Here is a 19,324-nt window from a genome sequence, read left to right as displayed (position 1 = left end):
CGCTGCCACTGTCTCCGCTGGGACTGGCTAGCTCAGCGGCACACCTGCCTTGTCCCTGCCAAAGCAACGCTTTGCTGCTGGGCGCGGAGCGGATCTTCCAGGAGCTCCTTGTGAGGATTCCCCAAGAGAGAGAGACGGAGGCAGAGAGACAAGAGGTAAAGAGAGAGGGTGAAAGTGAGGGACAATATGTGCATGCGGGGAATCCTCCTTGTGAAGGGCTCCTGGAGGCTTCGTTCTACACCAGGTTAAGCCCCAGCAGCAACCCGCAATGCACTGAAACCATGAAAGGTGAACCGTGAAGTGGCGAAGGATCACTGTATTTCCTATTGAAAACAAAAATGTTCTGTGGTCTTTGTTTTCCTTAACAATCATAACAAACGGCTTCCTTTTTGGCAGTGTGAGGATATATATTTGGTTAGAAGAGAGATAGAACGAGGAAAAGAACAACTGAACAAAGTACAGTCCTTTTACATTGGCAGCGATTTGATGGATTTGTTTAATGGAGCAAAAAAACTTCATGACAAGTATGTGCTTCTTCTGCCTTTCTTTGTTCCTTCAGCTACTTATTTCGTGATTTAACTTGACTAAAATATGCATGGGACAATTTTTGTCACAGTGGTTTCTATTTTGAACAGATGAGGGTAAGGAGAAAAAAACCACGTTGATGTCAATAAAATCAAGCACACTGGGAGAAGAAAGAAACAACTAGGAAAATAACCAATGCTTTTATTGTTCAAAACAATAACTGGAAAATATAGTTTGTTTGTTTTTAAAATTTTTTAAATTAGTTTTAAATGTTAAAACATATAGACTACATACATACAACCTAAAAACAGTGTCCTGTGAAGGTGCACCCATCACCTGACAACATTGAACATGCATTATTCCCATGCAAAAATCAGTTTTTCTTTTGAAACTATTATCACGTTCAATTTTAAGTATGCAAGTATTTGCTAACATACATTCTTTGTCTATAACATATTTTTTTACATTCCTTGTGCAGATTCAATTTTTCTTTTTGGATATTTGATTTCACTGTTTCTTTCCACTTTGTGAATTTTAGTTCTTTAAAGTCTCTATCCCTTTAATATGTTCATTACCATTACAATAATGTATGGGTAAATTTCCTTTTTTATTTTGTTGAGAGAAATGCCTTTAACTATGTCACTAAAAGCATGCTGGTATACCTCTATTTGCCAAACATTCTAAAAGGAAACTTTATCATGAATTCTGATTAATCTACAAAGTATCAATAAACAAAATATATCAACAATATATTTACAATTTTCTGGTAACAATCTTAATAACAATTTGTTGATTATATCATCAGAAAAGTCCATGCTATTTCACTGTAGTATCTTTTTAAATTGAATGATACTAATATCCACTAAATATCTAATCCCTGATAATTCAAGATTTATATATTTTTAAAATATTAAAGTATTATTGTTCATTTCATATAGTGCCTACATCTGTTGTAATTTAGATTTCCTTTCCTGAAGTACAATGTACCATATGTTATGCTCAACTTTAGAATATACTTAAGTAGACGATATACTTAAGTAGTATATTGTCTTTCCTCTAAGTTACCCTGGCTTGGGCTTTTTCTGGACATGGCATTTCTAAAATATCAGAGACGTCCTACTTTTCAGCCTATGCCTCCATCTTTGTGTTCCAGGTGTTGTACTCCTTCCTATCTGTATGGAATGTTCTGGTTCCAGTGTAATAATTAAAATTAATATTACTAGCTTTATAAGAGGTTAAAAATATGCCTCAATTAGGATATCTAAGTTTTAATGAGTATCCATAATTTAGGGGCTCTAAATGCTGATTCAGCCCTATATTTGACCAAGGGCCAAATTTGGGGTAATTATTTTTAAATAACTGGACTCATCTCAGTGCTCGGTGTTTACTTATGGTCCATAGCCTTTGGTTGGAAACTGGGCAATTTCTAAATTTCCATTTGCATCAAGCACACTCCCCAATAATTCTATAAGCCAATGAGAACATGCACAGCTAGCAGAAAATATAGGTTGAAGCTTATTTATTAAACATCAACAAATATCAAAATTGTTAAGTGGCCAAATGGGATAAAAGCAGAGGTGGGTTCCTCCCGGTTTGGACTGGTTTACCTGAACTGGTAGCAAGTCTCTGGTGACATCACAGTTAAATCGTGGAACCGGTTCTATGAGTGCCAGTCACTCATGGAATTTTGTGGGAATTTTTTTTGGTTTTCTGTTCTTTTTTCTTTTGCGCATGCACAGAAGCTGAGTTTCTGGCACTGTGCCTGCATTGGCATCTTGTTTTGGCTTCTTTTCTTGGGAATTTTCTTTGAGTTTTTGGCACTGTGCCTGCACTGATGGTTTACATGCACTGCCGTTCGCTTCCTCCTGTGCCACGTGGGAGCGAGGTGCGCCTACGCAGCATGGGAGGAAGTGAACCAGCAGCGAGGTAAGTTAGAATGCATCTCTGGACAAAAGGCAGAGAAAACTGGGCGAGGGAGGCATGAACAACAGGCAGGAAGTACCGAATTCTAGCAATCAATATTAGCAATATTTTTATATCTGTTTATTTCAGAAGGCATAAAACTTTCCAGAGCAACTGAAGACATTATTGGGAATAAATAGCATGAACAGTCTGAACAGGAGAAGTTTTGGGTTATTCCAACTCTAATTCTTTTTATATACATAGCAGCAGCAGAAACTGTGACCCCATTATTCTCTGCTATGAAAGAAACAATATGGTGGATGGGGATGTTGAATTCAACAAAATCTTGATCTGTGGATTAGTTTGATTGCAGGTCATCTTTCTGAGAGTACTCTCACCCAAATATATGTATCTGTGCGCTGTGGCCTAGGTAGTGACTTGTCTGTTTCTTAAACAGACAACCCACGCAGACTTTTGCTACAATTCCAGTAACCATACAAGCTGAGGGACTGAAACCCTCATCTCGAGCTAGGCCCCATCCTACCTTTCAAGAACTTGCATCAGCTTCATCAGATTCCGATATGCCATTGTCTGAGAAACCAGCCACAAAGAAGAGAGTTTTATATGCAGGTAAAGGAAATTACAGGAATTACTCAATTAAAACATTATTTTGTCTTTTGAGATATTTTGAGCATAGATTTTATCCTACATCACATGTTTCACATTGATGCTCACTGTAACAGTCGTTAAGATTCTTAGACTCATGCAATCTATATTAACAAGACAAAACAAGGATCTGAAAAATGGCCATTTTGTAAATTATTATTTAATAATACCAGAGCTATTGTTTCTTTCTTACTTTGCAGTATGAAGCCTAGTAGATAAATCTTGGAGCATAGAGAAAGTTTTTGCAGGTAGAAAGAGTCCCATTTGTAAACTTTTTTCCTATGGCTTTTTCTGATGTTTTTTTAAATATATTTCTTATGCATGCACACAACTCTCCCTACAACCTCTCTAAAAAGAAAAAAAGAAGTGTCATATGTTGTAGTGTACTGTGAGAGATAATGGTAAGAGTCATCTATTTAGAAGCATTTTAGGGCTTGGGTCTTAAGATCTATTGTCCTTAGTTAAAAAAGAAGATGAATTATCTCTTGGAATTTAATTGAGGAATTGAGAGCTATTCCAATACCACAATCATTTTCTAGTTAACAGGGTTCTTTACTGAATTGTAATTTTTACCAATAGTTAAAATAGTTGAAAAGTACAAAATAAGAATGGGAAAACATTCTTGCCTTAAAAATATTAATTATTGGTCATTGTGAGACTCCTTTCCTTATTTATGTGTATGTGTCTTTTGTAGAGCCAACAAAGAGTAGCATTCTTAGAACTCGACGTTACACAGCTAAGGGTTCTGGACAAAGTCAAGACGGAAAAACTTCACCTGAAAGAAAAGGTAAGTTTTCCAGGTGAGCTTTCTCTCCTATCCACCTATGCATTCTGCATCAACAGCTTTAACACTTAACCTTCCATACATACCTGCTGTGGTTAGCTCTGGTCCAGCTCCTGCCCCAAGGAATGTGCAGGTGGATGTGGGGGAAACATCCACATGCCGCAGGCCTGTTCTGCTCCCGATGGAATCTGCCGATGAAGCCTCCTCTGACCAAGGAAGCGTGAGTGACAGGGAAGAGGGGAGTTTGGCAGACAGCCCAGGAGGAGATCAATCATCTGTATCATCCCTGGATTCTGAACAAGAATTAATGACACATCCACACATGCGTAGAGTGATGCATAGGAGACAACAACTGAAGGATTATTACAAGAGAAAATGAGGCCACCTGTGGTTGGGTGGGGCTGCTGTAATTAGTGCTACAGATAAAAGTGCAGCTTGGTGATTTAGCCTCATGGCAGTTTATCTGATTCATTGTTTTGTCAAGATCGTGGTTTTTGTACTGTTCAAGATTGTGTGTGGACTTTCTGGACTTTAGAATTGGACTCAATTTCCCAGTTATTGGGTGAGCAATTTGATTGCATTTAACCTGTGCCTTGTGTGTACCAGGAAATCCCATTGACATTTAAAAAGGGAGCTGTTTCTGTTTTTCTCTTTATAAAAACTTTTGGGTTTTCCTTTTATCGTTTGGTGTGTCTTCCTGGACTAATTACCCTGTAATTATGGGTGATTGAAACACACCGGCAGAACACATACCATGTTTTCCCGAAAATAAGACAGCATCTTATATTAATTTTTGCTCCCAAAGATGTGCTATGTCTTATTTTCAGGGGATGTCTTATTTTTTTCCAATGAGTTGTATCCTGTATCCTTCTGCAGCAAAAATCCATCCAAACACGCAGCCACATGTTGGATGCGTGTTGGACGTGTTTTAAATCTGATTGATGCAGTGTTTTGGGATGCAATTTATGGACAGCAGTGTTATATATGTTCTGTTTCGGAATGCTGCAAAACGAAACGTCTCCTACATCTTACTTTTGGGAGATGCCTTATATTAGGCAATTCTACGAAACCTCTCCCTATGTCTTACTTTCGGGGGTGACTTATTTTTGGGGAAACAGGGTATTGCGTCCCTCCTGTGCTCATTTCCCCTGATTTGGGGGCAAATCATAGAGATAGGCTGACTTAACTGGATAACAAATAGCATTTGGTCCTTATTGCTGGATGGATTTCTTAATAGATTGCATTTTTATCTAATCTTTCTTCCATTGGGAACTGAGCTTGCTTGTTTCCATTCATTTTATCCTGGAAACATTGCTATGAGAGATTTAAGATGAGAGATGGCTGACCAAGGGCACCATTGAATGAATATTTCAATCTGTTTTAAATCAGGACAATGTAATATTTTAATCCTATATTTATTCTCTTTCAATGTTCATGTCTTATTGTTTGACACTAGTTTTCCCCCCATCATTCCTATCACCCATTTCCTCACGCTTAGGACTGTATGACTGTAACTTGTTGCCTGTATGCTTAAGGTTTTTATTAATATTGATTGTTTCCTCATTGCTTATTTGACCCCTATGACAATAAATAAGTGTTGTACCTCATGATGCTTAACAAATGCATCTTTTTCTTTTATGTAGACTGAGAGCATATGCTCCAAAGACAAATTCCTTGTGTGTGCAATCACACTTGGCCAATAAAGAATTCTATTCTATTCTCTACCTCTGCACAATCCAATAGTTGACTTTCTTCCTTTGACCTGACCTGCTATAAATGCATCTGGGTTTCTCCCAGTTTGTTCCCCTGAACATTGTTTATTTTTATTTATTTTATTTATTCTTTGTCTAATATACAATACATATGGAAGAGAATAGACATTAAGTAATATATACAAAGATAGAAAGTAAAAAAGAAGAGAAGTAGATGGGAGGGAGAGAATATATATGATATAAGAGATAAGGAGAGAATATATATATAAGGAGAGAATATATATATATATATATATATATATATATATATATATATATATATATATATATATAATATATATATATATATATATATAATATATATATATATATATATATATACAGTGGTACCTCAAGATACAAACCCCTCATCTTACGAACAACTCGTGATACGAACCCGGGGTTCAGAAAAATTTTGCCTCTTCTTACGAACTTTTTTCGAGTTACGAACTGGCGTTCGGAGACAGCTGGGAAGCCGCGCGGCTGTTTTAAAAGGTGACAGCCGGGCGGCGGGGCTTCCCAGCAGCCTCCCGAACGCCGGTTCGTAACTCGAAAAAAGTTCGTAAGAAGAGACAAAATTTTTCTGAACCCCGGGTTCGGTTCGGGAGGTTGCTGGGAAGCCCCCCAGCCCGGCTGTGACCTTTTAAAACAGCTGCGCGGCTTCCCAGCTCTCTCCGAACGCCGAACACGGAAGTTCGGCTTTGGCGTTCGGCTTCGGGAGACAGCTGGGAAGCCGCGCGGCTGTTTTAAAAGGTCACAGCCGCGCTGGGGGGCTTCCCCCCGAACCCCGAACCCGGAAGTTCGGCAAAAGTTCGGGGTTCGGGGGGGTGCTGGGAAGCCCCCCAGCGCGGCTGTGACCTTTTAAAACAGCCGCGCGGCTTCCCAGCTGTCTCCCGAAGCCGAACGCCAAAGCCGAACTTCCACGTTCGGTGTTCGGAGACAGCTGGGAAGCCGCGCGGCTGTTTTAAAAGGTCACAGCCGCGCTGGGGGGCTTCCCCCCCCAACCCCAAACCCGGAAGTTCGGCAAAAGTTCGGGGTTCGGGGGGGGTGCTGGGAAGCCCCCCAGCCCGGCTGTGACATTTTAAAACAGCCGCGCGGCTTCCCAGCCATCTCCCGAAGCCAAACTCCAAACCCAAACTTCCGCGTTTGGCATTTGGAGGCTGCTGGAAAGCCGCACAGCTGTTTTAAAAGGTGACAGCTGGGCTGGGGGGCTTTCCAGCAGCCTCCAAACGGCAAACGTGGAAGTTTGGGTTTGGCGTTTGGCTTTGGGAGACGGCTGGGAAGCCGCGCGGGCCGTTTTAAAAGGTCACAGCCGGGCTGGGGGGGGGTTGCTGGGAAGCCCCCCAGCCCGGCTGTGACATTTTAAAACAGCCACGCGGCTTCCCAGCCATCTCCCGAAGCCGAACGCCAAGCCCAAACTTCCGCGTTTGGCATTCAGAGGCTGCTGGAAAGCCGCGCGGCTGTTTTAAAAGGTCACAGCCGGGCTGGGGGGGTTGCCGGGAAGCCCCCCAGCCCGGCTGGGAAGCCGTGCGGCTGTTTTAAAAGGTCACAGCCGGGCTGGGGGGGGGTTGCTGGGAAGCCCCCCAGCCGGGCTGGGAAGCCACGCGGCTGTTTTAAAAGGTCACAGACGGGCGGCAGCGGTTTTTTTTGCGGGTTTTTTTTGGGTTGCACAGATTAATTGACTTTACATTGTTTCCTATGGGAAACAATGTTTCGTCTTATGAACCTTTCGTGTTACGAACCTCCCCCTGGAACCAATTAGGTTCGTATCTTGAGGTTCCACTGTATATATATATATGACGGTTTTGGTATATTCGGGTTTCTTCCCATGTAGGATTTGGAAATTTCTGGCGACGTTTCGACGAGGTCTCACTCGTCATCTTCAGGCTGGTGTTTCTGTCCTTGTTCTAAGGCGAACACTGCGAGACCTGAGCTGCCTTCCTTCTATAAATACTGGTGGCTGGGTGTGGTTTGATGGCTCAGCAATTGCCTGCTGTGTAGAAACTTCCTAGTGAGTCAGTGGGGTAACATCTGGGGTCGTTGATGTAGCTGAGGTAGGCTGATTAGTTAATGGTTGTAGATTAGGCGTGATATCCTGAGTAGTTGGAACTGGCAGGCTACTTGATCGTTTTATAATGTGTGTTCTGAGTCTGGTTTCTATGGCTGGGATACGTTTGAGGGCTGGTTTCCAGATGTCTGGTAAGCGAAACGTCGGCAGAAATTTCCAAATCCTACACAGGAAGAAACCCGAATATACCAAAACCGTCATACCTGTACTCGTGAAAATCTACGAAAACATATATATATTTTTTACAGTCAAGTTTGGAGCGGTTAATATTAAGTTTGAATCTGTTGAGTGCTCTTGTGTTGTTGCGGTTGAAGCTGAAGTAGTCGTTGACTGGAAGGACGTTGCAGCATATGATCTTGTGGGCAATACTTAAGTCGTGTTTTAGGCACCACAGTTCTAAGCTTTCTAGACCCAGGATAGTTAGTCTATTTTCGTAGGGTATTCTGTTTCGAGTGGAGGAGTGAAGAGCTCTTCTGGTGAAATATCTTTGGACGTTTTCGAGAGTGTTGATGTCTGAGATGTGGTGTGGGTTCCAGACAGATGAGCTGTATTCGAGAATGGGTCTGGCATAGGTTTTGTAGGCTCTAGTCAGTAGTGTGAGATTGCCAGAGCAGAAGCTATGTAGGATCACGTTAACAACTCTGGAAGCCTTTTTGGCGATATTGTTGCAGTGGGCTTTAGCACTTAGGTCGTTTGATATTAGTATTCCAAGGTCTTTTACTGAGTGTGGGTTGGCTGCGAGAATTTGTTTATTCAGTTCATATGTGAGGTTTGGTGTGGCTGCCTAAATGGCACTCCAGCTTTCTCACACTGTTGTTTTCTCGCCTTGCTTTCAGTTATTTTCTATTTAATCTCCTAGCCCAGATTTTACTCTGCTGAACTCGAATGTTTGATCATCCAATATTGACACTATAAAACATTTTTTTAAATTTCCCCTACAGAACAGAAGAGCTCAAAACCTGACCAAAAGCTAAACGATGAGTAAGTATATACGCAATAAAAAAAGAGTAGGTTCCTTCTTTTGAGAATAAACCATCACTATTGGGTTGGTCATGGTACGTTTCTTTCATTCTCTCTTTTAAAAAGGTCCTTGAAGATGCCTTCAGCTGAATGGTTAAAAATTCACGGTTTGATTGCTAAGAGACTTACCATAATGGATGCCTTATCCCCAACAGCAGTTTCTCGTACAACAACTTATGTTCCAATTTTAGATAAACACGTTGTTTCCAAAGTATTTGATGATGTAAGTCTTTATTCTTTTTTTGCTGCTTTGAAAACATTACATTCTCTATTATTCTAGTCACAGACTGCAATCAGATCTATTTTTTCATTTTAATTGTGGAAGAACGTAGCACATCTAGGAGACTTTAGGAATATTCTCATATAAATATGTTGTGAGGTTATTATGCTTGGGACCACCTTTTTGGTTTCTACAGATTAATGGTATGTCATTCTGAAGAAAATGTTAATATACTGTATGTATCCCAGTGGCCGGTTAGGTCCCACAGAGTTGGCCTCCTCCAGGTCCCGTCATTTAGGCAATGTCGCCTGGTGGGGCCAAAGGGAAGAGCCTTCTCTGTGGTGGCTCCATCCCTTTGAAATCAACTCCCTCCAGGAATTCGTACCACCCCCATCCTATTGGCCTTCCGCAAGGCTTTAAAATCTCATCTTTGCCAGCAGGCTTGGGGCCATTGAGTGTTACACCTTGCCCCAGCCAACAATTGGAATGTATATGGGATGAATGTGGATGATTGTTTTAATGAACAGGGGTTTTAGATCTGATTTTTTAGTTTAGATTTCTTATATATTGTATTATTATATTTATTTTTGTTGTGAGCTGCCCTGAGTCTGCAAAGAAAGCCGGCATAGAAATCTAATTAACAAAACAAATATCGGCCACACGAATCCCAGTGGCCGATAAGGTTCCACAGAGTTGGCCTTCTCCGGGTCCCATTGACTAAACAATGTCATCTGGCCGGCCCCAGAGGAAGAGCCTTCTCTGTGGCGGCCCCGGCCCTCTGTGGTGGCCCCGGCCCTCTGGAATCAACTCCCCCCAGAGATTAGAACTGCCCCCACCCTCCTTGTCTTTTGTAAATTGCTTAAGACCCACCTATATCACCAGGCATGGGGGAATTGAGACATCTCCCCCAGGCTTATATAGTTTTATGTATGGTATGCCTGTGTTGTATGGTTTTTAAATGATGGGTTTTTAGATGCTTTCTTTTAAAGATTAGATTTGTTACATTGTCACATTGTTATTATTATTGTTGTGAGCCTCCCCGAGTCTGCGGAAATGGGTGGCATACAAATCTGATATATTATTATTATTATTATTATTATTATTATTATTATTATTATTAAAATAATAAATTAGTGACCGGTTGACAAGAGTAGCAATTGACAAGAGTAGCACTTAGACTTATATACTGCTTCATAGTGCTTTATAGCACTTTCTAAGTCTAAACGGTTTACAGATCAGCATATTGCCCCCAACAATCTGGGTCCTTATTTTATCAACCTAAGAAGGATGGAAGGCTAAATCAACCTTGAACCAGTCAGGATAAATTAGCCTGCAATTCTGCATTCTAACCACAGCGCCACCACAGAGTAAGAAGGTAATTGGTGAAATTGTATTTCAGAAAAGGGAGACGTGGTGCCTGCAGTTATATGGGTACAGCACTAAATGTTAAAAATGGTGGCCACAAATGGCATTCCGCTTTTGCATGTAATAAGCTAGCTAGAAAATGATTCATTAAGTGCATAATGATCTCTGAGAGCTTTAAATAGCAATAATAGCAACCACAGACGGTCTCAATTTAAGCTAACTATAAAACTAGTAAATGCTGTTATGAGATTTGCAGCAGTTCTATTACATTCTCTTTTTTTGGCTAATGTTCTTAAAGTGCTCCATAATTTGAGATAGTAATTTATATGTTATTGTTACTCCAATTAGGCTGTTGCTTACATCAACTTACATGATGCTCATTTAGTTGCTACGTGAACACTACGCCAATGTGTGTTGACTTTTTTGCAGGGTGGGGGTGGTGTTAAATAAAGTGGGTCTTTCCCTTTATGGTGCTTAGTCAGTTTTATTAGTTATTAATATGAATTACTTTTAGTTGTTGTCAGGCTTTTCATGTCACTAGGAATTTTGTTAAAGAGCTGTGTAATATCTAAGATTCTAGTAAATGTTAGATTACATGGGAAAGTAAGGAAATTAGATTCCAAGGTTTTTAGATATGGGAATTAATGTTCTTTTGTATTATGCTACAGATATTCCCTTTCGCCCATGTGAGCAGTGATAAGAAATGTGTCACCCTACTTAATCCTCAAGCAGTAGATCTTGATGCCTACAGAAAGAAGGTGCAAGAAGCAATAAAAATGTATGAAAGGCAAGTCTGATTATAGGATTTAACCTACTGGATATTTTTCTGGTGTGAGAACTCGAGACTGATGGGTGAATGATTATTATTGAACAGTAGTTTATGTTAATGTTCTGTTCTATAGTGACCAGAATCTTTTGATTGGATTCTAGTTGCTGTTGTTTGTAAATATTGATTGATTAGGATGATTCCCATACTCAGAAAAAGGAAGGACCTACATATAATTCTTCATTTTTGACAGATATCTTGCTATCAGATCAATGTTTGTTGTGGCTCTATTGTACTATTATGAATCTAGTGGGTTGGGTTTTTTTTATAGCAAAATATTTTTGAGAGAAACAGCTTTGTGAGCTGTTAAGCAAAACCAAAAAAGTTTTGTGGGTTCCGAAAGACCAATATTTTTATTTTCCCGTGAGCTTTTGGAGAGCATCGTCCACATCAATGTCAATTTTCTTGAGGTAGATTTGCTAGGACAGGCCCAAGATTCAGAAATCCTTGACACCTCCTTTAAAACAATTAGGTGATGGAAGACCTCAGTAAATGAAAAGCCATTACCAGATATAGAAACATTTGACGGCAGAAAAAGACCTCATGGTCCATCTAGTCTGCCTTTATACTATTTCCTGTATTTTATCTTAGAATGGATATATGTTTATGATATTATAGAAATTAAGAGGACACATGTCCATGCATTCTAAAATTCATAAGCTTTTAGTTTATTCATTGCCTTTGAACAAGCAGATTGCATTGTGAAAGATTATCTCATTTATCATTATAGGCGCCTTGATCAAGTTGTTTGGAAAGCGTTACCACCGAAGGAGAAAGAGAAGTAAGAGACCACATTCTGTTTCCTTTATCAGATGTTAATATGTTAAAAGTGTTAATGGGGTGAACATTTTATTTAATTATTTATTCATTTGTCCAATACACAAATACATAGGAAGAAAAATAGACATGTAGTAATATATATAAGGGTAAAAGTGAACTTAGAGGAGAGGATATATGAAAGAAAGAAAATATATATGATAAGTGAGAGAAAGGAAAGACAATTGGACAGGGGACGAAAGGCACACCTGTACAGGCCTCTTAGGAACCTGGAGAGGTCAATCATGGAGAGACTAAGGGAGAAATGTTGGGGGTTAGGGGTTGACACAATTGAGTCCGGTAATGAGTTCCACGCTTCGATAACTCGATTGTTGAAATCATATTTTTTACAGTCAAGTTTGGAGCGGTTCGTATTAAGTTTGAATTTATTGCATGCTCTTGTGTTGTTGCGGTTGAAGCTGAAGTAGTCATTGACGGGTAGGACGTTGCAGCATATGATCTTGTGGGCAATACTCAAATCGTGTTTTAGGCGCCGTAGTTCTAGGCTTTCTAGGCCCAGGATTGTTAGTCTATTTTCGTAGGATATTCTGTTTCGAGTGGAGGAGTGAAGGGCTCTTCTGGTGAAATATCTTTGACATTTTCAAGGGTGTTGATGTCTGAGATGTGGCATGGGTTCCAGACAGATGAGCATTAGTCTAGGATGGGTCTGGCAAAAGTTTTGTAGGCTCTTGTGAGTAGTGTGATAATAGTTACCCTCTCTAGAAGGCACCATAAGTATTAAGAACTTTTGTATATCTTCAGCACTTTTCACATTCGTAGTGGATTGAGGGATGAAAATTATATGGAACTTCTGTCTCTGGTATTTATGAATTATTGTTGTTTTCATGCATGGAAACCATCACTTGATGCTTTTCCTGAACTGGGAAAAAGCTTTTTCCCCCTAACTCATCTCAGTAGAAGTGCATTCACCTGCCTTGAAAACTTAATAGGTCCATATAGATACTTAATAAATTAACCTTAAGTGCCATTGATTAATTATAATGTAATGTAAAAAGCAGGATCTTATCACTCTTAATTTTTTTAATGATGGAGTTCTACCTGGTTGGTTTTTTGCAGTACTGTGTGCATAGTTCCCTCTAAGCTGAGCAGTGAGCAATCGCTCACTTAAAAATCATCATCAACTCAGAGTTTTTCAAACCTGCCCAGAAGCCGAGAGGGAAAAAGTGAGAGGGAAAGAGTGCCGCCCAGTCCTGAAGGGACTGCCGCTCAGACACTATACTTTTCCGCCCACACCCGAAAAAAATTAGAGGGGACATTGACTGTGTGTCTGTTTTCCATGCTCTTTTAAGGCCAAGATTTTTTTTAAAGTGTTGCTGCATCAGCCATATGGAATAGAAGTAAGTTTTGGGAAGTAAATGTTTGAGTTGTGGAAATGGTCCATCATGGAGTTAATATAGAATTTGAAAAAGACTGGCCAGTATACTTCCTTGCTTGATGTCTTTCTCAGTTTTAATGCTAGTAGTGAGATGGTCCTGGATGGTTAGCTTTTATTTAATTATTGAGTGAGATCCCTTCAAATATCTTATGTTTTAAAGTATATTTTAGTCAATTAAAATAGCCTCCCGTTTTTCTACGATTTAGCTGAGGATATGGAATCCAATGATGCCTTGAAGTCTATGAAAAAGATAAAGGGAGATTGTGTTGCATGAATAATATTTTTCAATGAACAGATGTAGTATTAGGCTTAATCAGTGGTGGATCAGCCTTCCCTAAGGTCCAGATTGCTCCCCTACAATTATGTTTTCTTGTTTCAGCCAGCCTGGGAATTTCCATTACAGGTGACTTCCACAGAATTTTGCTGCCTGCCTTGAGGAGGTTGATTGGGTCATAATGAGGGGTGGGCAGCAGGCAGGATGGGGTGGAACATAGTTCCACCAGTGGAAATAAAGATGCATGTGAAGCTCCAGCTGATCGGTGGCTGTCACTTCCTGGATTACCAGTCTCCGCTCGTCTCTCCTTTCCCCCCCTGCTGCTGCTGCATCTGCGCTCCTTGCTTTTTTCCTCTTTCCTCCTTCCTGGCCTTGGATGAGCTTCCCTCTCTCCTGCCTGGCTCCCCTCCAGTCTCATGTGGCCACCTCCCGCCTGAGGTGCAAGCAGAAGGCGTGGGTGGAAGCCGTGCTGGCAGCATTTATTTATCCTTCTGGCAGCACCCATTCACCTAGCTACCCAGCCTGAGGCAGGGGGGAGACCCAGGAAGGAGAGCGTGGGAAACACAAAGCAAATTGTCACCCCAGCGAGCGACACTGGTAAGGTTGTAAGTCAAGGACTTAACAGTTCACTTGAATGATGATGATCGTTCAAGCCACTCCCACTTGGCCACATGGCCAGCAAGCCATTCCTACCCAGTTGCATGACCATTAAGCCACACCCACAAAATAAGCCACACCCACACCTTTTTTACATATAGGACAATGATCACAAGCCCCTAGTCCTTGGAGATATGGCCATACATGTCAGTGCAAATAAACAGTGAGGCCAGAGTGGGGCCCTCAGAAATCAACAGTATTTTGAATGGCCTTTGGACTCTTTGAAGTATCATACTCCAAGCCAAGAACTCAAAAGTAATTTTATTTTATTTTATTTATTTATTCGATTTTTATGCCACCCTTCTCCTTAGACTCAGGGCAGCTTACAACATGTTAGCAATAGCACTTTTTAAGTGAGCCACGATATTGCCCCCACAATCCGGGTCCACATTTTACCCACCTCGGAAGGATAGAAGGCTGAGTCAACCTTGAGCCAGTGACAAGATTTGAACTGCTGACTTACAGATCTATATTCAGCTTCAGTGGCCTGCAGTACAGCACTCTACCTGCTGCGCCACTCTGGCTCTATGTCTCAAAATAGAATGGTAGGGATGTCTGTTCATACCAACCTTAAGAAGGGCAATACCAACACCTGCTTCCCAGCGGTGGTCTATGAGTCGGAACACCGCCACGGCTTGTAAGTTCTTGCGGGATCAGTGCGATTTTGCTTCCGCACCTGTGGAGGCAGCAAAATCACTCATGGAGCCGCAGGTGCACCTGTGTTTCAGTGAGGTTTTTTTGCTTCCACGCATGCTGAAACATGAATGCACCTGTGGCTCCATGCGCGATTTTGCTACCTCTACAGGTGCGGAAGCAAAATCGCACTGGCCCCGCAAGAACTTACGAGCTGCGGCAGCAAGCACAATTTAGCATTCCCGCTCGTAGCCCACCGCTGCTGCTTCTTCTGCAAACTTCTTGTTGTTCTTTGCTATCTGCTGTCTGATGTTACCTTTATATATAACCCCCACACCTGCCCTTTCAACAGAGCAGTCTTTAGGTTTGCTACCCCTGAGTTTTTATGCACTTAAAGTCAGATGCTGTAGCTTACTTACAAAGAGGTGATGTTTTCTCTTCATCACAATGAGCTTGATTGAAATTGTTCAGGAAGGTGTTTCTTCTGTTGGCCCTGAATCTGAAATCTGCTATGCAGACTTGTCTTGACTGTGAGAAGACTGGAATCTCAATATCCATAGTAATTTCCCTTTTGGTCCTTTTAAAGACTAATACAAGTGGAGGCTGTGACTCTTATGCTTCTATTACTCATTAGGGAATTCTGTCTTCAGTGGCTGTTCATCAGTTCTTCTCATGGCAGGTCCACCATAAAAAAAAGAGCAAAGACAGAGAGTTAATAAATGTTAAAAAATGTGGAGAGCAAATGTCAGAGGATCGGTTATAAAAAGAAAAAAAGGGGGGGGGGGGAAGGAAAAGAGATACCTAAAGATCAATGTTATGATTTGATGTATGCTATGTAAATATAATTTGTGTAATAGAAAATAAGCACTATTATAGTTGTGTTACAGGAACATCACAAATTGTCCAACTTCTTTTTTAATGTCTTTTGTGTTTTGTTCTTTATGTTTTGTGTATTATAAATAAGGTTTATTTGTTAAAACATAACCTTTGTTATTAGATTTGGACAGGATCAGCCAGTGTCCTATGTGGACTATAAAGAATGTTTACTCGAAGCCTTAGCCAGTGCAAAATGGCCTATTCCCAATGCGGACCTTGTGATGTTGGAAGATGAGATTCTAACAGCATTAACATATCTGCAACAGGCTTCTGATCTTCAGCTAGCATCCAAAGAGGAGCCCCAGAGAATTTGCCCACTCCACATCTGTCCCACTAAAGAGGTTGGTAGTTACTATTATTTATAGTTGTTGTCTTTTGACAAAATTTCCAAGGCAGCTTCTGTAAGTGAAAGAAGAATGAAGAAATAGAAACAAAACTTCATAGACAAAAATAGTTTACAATAGCAACCAGTGTTTCTTAACTTGGGAAGCTTGGAGATGTATGGACTTCAATTCCCAGAATTTTCATGCTGGAAGGGGAATCCTGGGACTTGGTCAACCCATCTACAAATTTCCAAGTTTGAAAAACACTGAAATAGTTGCAAATATGCAGAAAGTGTGATTTTGAACATTACTTTTCAAGTATTTCTAACATGTTGCAATGTGTAAAAGTCAAAATATATTTATCTTTTTGAAATGTGTATACTGAAATTTTATTGATTGATTGATTTTGTCCATTACACAATGAGGGTTTTAGTGGGTATAAAAATACATAATGAAGGTTATAGAGGATAAACTCATAGTAAAATATATTCAAGAAACAATAGAAGAGAAAATATAGGAATAAAATATATCAATGAAAGAATAGAAGAGATATAGGAATAGAAGAAAGGTATAGGAGATATAGGAGAGCAATAGGACAGGGGACAGAAGGCACTATGGTGCACTTATACACGCCCCATACCGACCTCTTAGGAATCTGGAGAGGTCAACTGTGGATAATCTAAGGGTAAAGTGTTGGGGGTTTGGGGATGACACTATGGAGTCCGGTAATGAGTTCCACGCTTCGACAAATCGGTTACTGAAGTCATATTTTTTTACAGTCAAGTTTGGAGCAGTAGATCAATCAATTTGGAGATGTGGGTAGTTAACTACAGGGTAATAGCATCAGATAATATTGAGATCATAAATGTCTACATTTAACATTAAATGTTAAACCTTGTTATACCTTAGCAAAATAAAATTGCTTTGATCAACTTGAAAGGGGAGGGATAATATCTGAGTTGATTTTGCTCAATTCAGCTTGTTTCAAGCTTTCCACAGTGTTTCCAATTCATCCTGGTAATGCATGCTTAAATGTCATCAGCATACTGATGACATTTTAGTCGAGACCAATGGATGATCTCTGCCAGGGAACCCGTATATGTGTTAAATAAAATATGCAAGGGTTTCACTTCCAAACCTCGTGAGACTCCACGCTGGAGCAACAACAACTTTGGGGTTCAGCTCTTCATAACTATAGATTAACATTGCCTACTCTAGTTGGAGTGCAATTATCATGTCACAATGCCCACTTCTGGATGACCAAGCAAGATGGCTAGGTAAATGGTGCTGAATGCCATTGAAAGATCTAGGACGAACAAAAGTACACTTTTCCATCAGAATCTCCATGAAAAAAGGGGGTTGGACTTGAAGACCCACCATCTAGTTCAGTTCCATGATTTGCTCTGATTTAGCAGATATCAAGATAATCTGTTTTTTAGAATGCCATTGGCTTCTCCAAGAACATTGGAGACTAGGCAAAAATGATAAAAAACTGCTTTATAACAGTATTAGGAAACCTATGGCCCAGTAGATTTTGAAGTAAAATTTCTAGCAGAATGATCACTTGGAGTTGTAATTAAAAGTTATCTTCAGGGCAGTCCTTACCCATGCTTTAAGAGCAAAGTATGTTAAGATATTTTGTTATGAAACTTCCTGAAACTCTCCCTAGTTTCTGAGGAATCTGAACTTATTCAATACATGCCGAAGTCATTTTGAAAGAGACCTGGTGTTAGCATTGCAACAATTTGTTAAAAATTGGCTGCAATGTAATGTGTAATCTGTTCTTAATTTTTTTTTAGTCTGGAGATGTAGTCTCCTTTTCCTACCTATAGTTCAATTCATTACAGTAGGAGGGGAGGCACCATTACAATTTTTGCATCAGAAGTTACCTTTTAAACAAGCAGACTTAGTTAGAGATTGTTTCCTAATTGCATATTTTATTAAACACATATATGGTTTCCCTGGCAGAGATCATCCATTGGTCTAGAGTAAAATTTAAAAAAAAAGAATGAAAGAACCAATGATTGATTGAGAAATATTGAAAATAGATGTTAAAGTAGCATGGCCTTTGACCAAGTCTCCAAAATCTGCTCTATTTAAAATAGCTTTGAGAATGCATTATGAGTTATGTTGATATTTTCCCTGAGAAAACAAGGCCAAATAATGTGAATGTACTATTTGGAGTACAATTAACATTACTTCATATTTGAATAATGCTTTTCTTGCACATTAGTATGCATGTGTATATCCAAACACTGAGTATTGGGCAAGCTTTTATTCAGAAGGCACCTGCTAAGGTTTTGAGAAACTAATCCCCTCAGAGATAGTTTGATTAGAGAGGCCTAGAAGCCCTGTCAATGAATGAACAACTGAATAAATTTGTTGAATCCTTAACCTTTGTTAAAATGGTAAAATTACTGATTTTATCTGCATAATGGAAGTACTCATGGGTTTTTCCAAATAAAATAGAGATGTGTTGATTTTGTAAATTATTACATTTAGGATGCAAGGGACATGAAACGTCTTTATTTAGCTATCAGATTACTTTAAATATTCATTTCAAGGAAATGGGCACCTTTTACTTGGCTAGGAACGGATGCTTTGCCTTTTGGATTGACTGATGTAATCTGTAATTGAAATGGACAGATGATAAATGAAAACTCTTGCCTTTCAAGGATTATATTCAGTCAGAGAAATGGGAATTATTGACAAGGAAGGTTATTAAAATGTTAATAAAGATTTTTTTATAAAGTCCTTGGCCAGCATAATACAGTATAGGAAGCTTATCAGCAGGAAAAAGCCAAACTTCTGGGAGATTTCTAATTGTGTGCTTCTTCTTTCTTTAAAAGAAAATAAATCTGAAAAGCTTTCTTTTCACTTGCTTGGGCTTTAGTGTTATTCAATTAGCTTTTCCTGTTCCAGTTGGAAGCCTTATGTTAATCTACCATAATCTGTTCCAAAGATTACATGAAATTTCAGTGTTAATAGTTCTGTATAGAAATGATCAACCTGTCAACAGCCCAAAAATAAGATACAAACATTTGGGTATCTTTGAATTTTTGTTTAGGAGTCTCGTATGTAGGCACAATCAACACAAATTCTTCTGTCTCCCTATCTCCTGCAATGAATAACCAAGAAGTTCAATCCTGCACGTCCTTCTAGCTCTACATCTATAATTGGTAGAAGAAAAGGTGGCAAATATGCCTCTAAAAGCAATCTAGT

At 39.7% G+C, this 19,324-nt stretch overlaps 1 protein-coding gene across 14 annotated transcripts in view; it reads left to right on the top strand.

Annotated features, from left to right (window-relative positions):
• VWA3B (von Willebrand factor A domain containing 3B) overlaps positions 1 to 19,324 on the top strand; it is a 114,542-nt gene that overhangs the window by 71,177 nt on the left and 24,041 nt on the right. For all 14 annotated transcript variants that reach the window (XM_070750957.1, XM_070750954.1, XM_070750960.1 and 11 more), the window contains 8 exons: positions 397 to 524; positions 2,885 to 3,057; positions 3,788 to 3,880; positions 8,638 to 8,677; positions 8,783 to 8,939; positions 10,970 to 11,088; positions 11,858 to 11,908; positions 15,901 to 16,120. In XM_070750957.1, coding sequence (XP_070607058.1) covers positions 397 to 524; positions 2,885 to 3,057; positions 3,788 to 3,880; positions 8,638 to 8,677; positions 8,783 to 8,939; positions 10,970 to 11,088; positions 11,858 to 11,908; positions 15,901 to 16,120 — 981 coding nt within the window. The remainder of the gene's footprint in view (positions 1 to 396; positions 525 to 2,884; positions 3,058 to 3,787; positions 3,881 to 8,637; positions 8,678 to 8,782; positions 8,940 to 10,969; positions 11,089 to 11,857; positions 11,909 to 15,900; positions 16,121 to 19,324) is intronic.

This window comes from Erythrolamprus reginae, chromosome 4 (assembly GCF_031021105.1).
Source record: "Erythrolamprus reginae isolate rEryReg1 chromosome 4, rEryReg1.hap1, whole genome shotgun sequence".
Classification (NCBI taxonomy): domain Eukaryota; kingdom Metazoa; phylum Chordata; class Lepidosauria; order Squamata; family Dipsadidae; genus Erythrolamprus; species Erythrolamprus reginae.
This window is presented reverse-complemented; position numbering and strand designations above follow the sequence as displayed.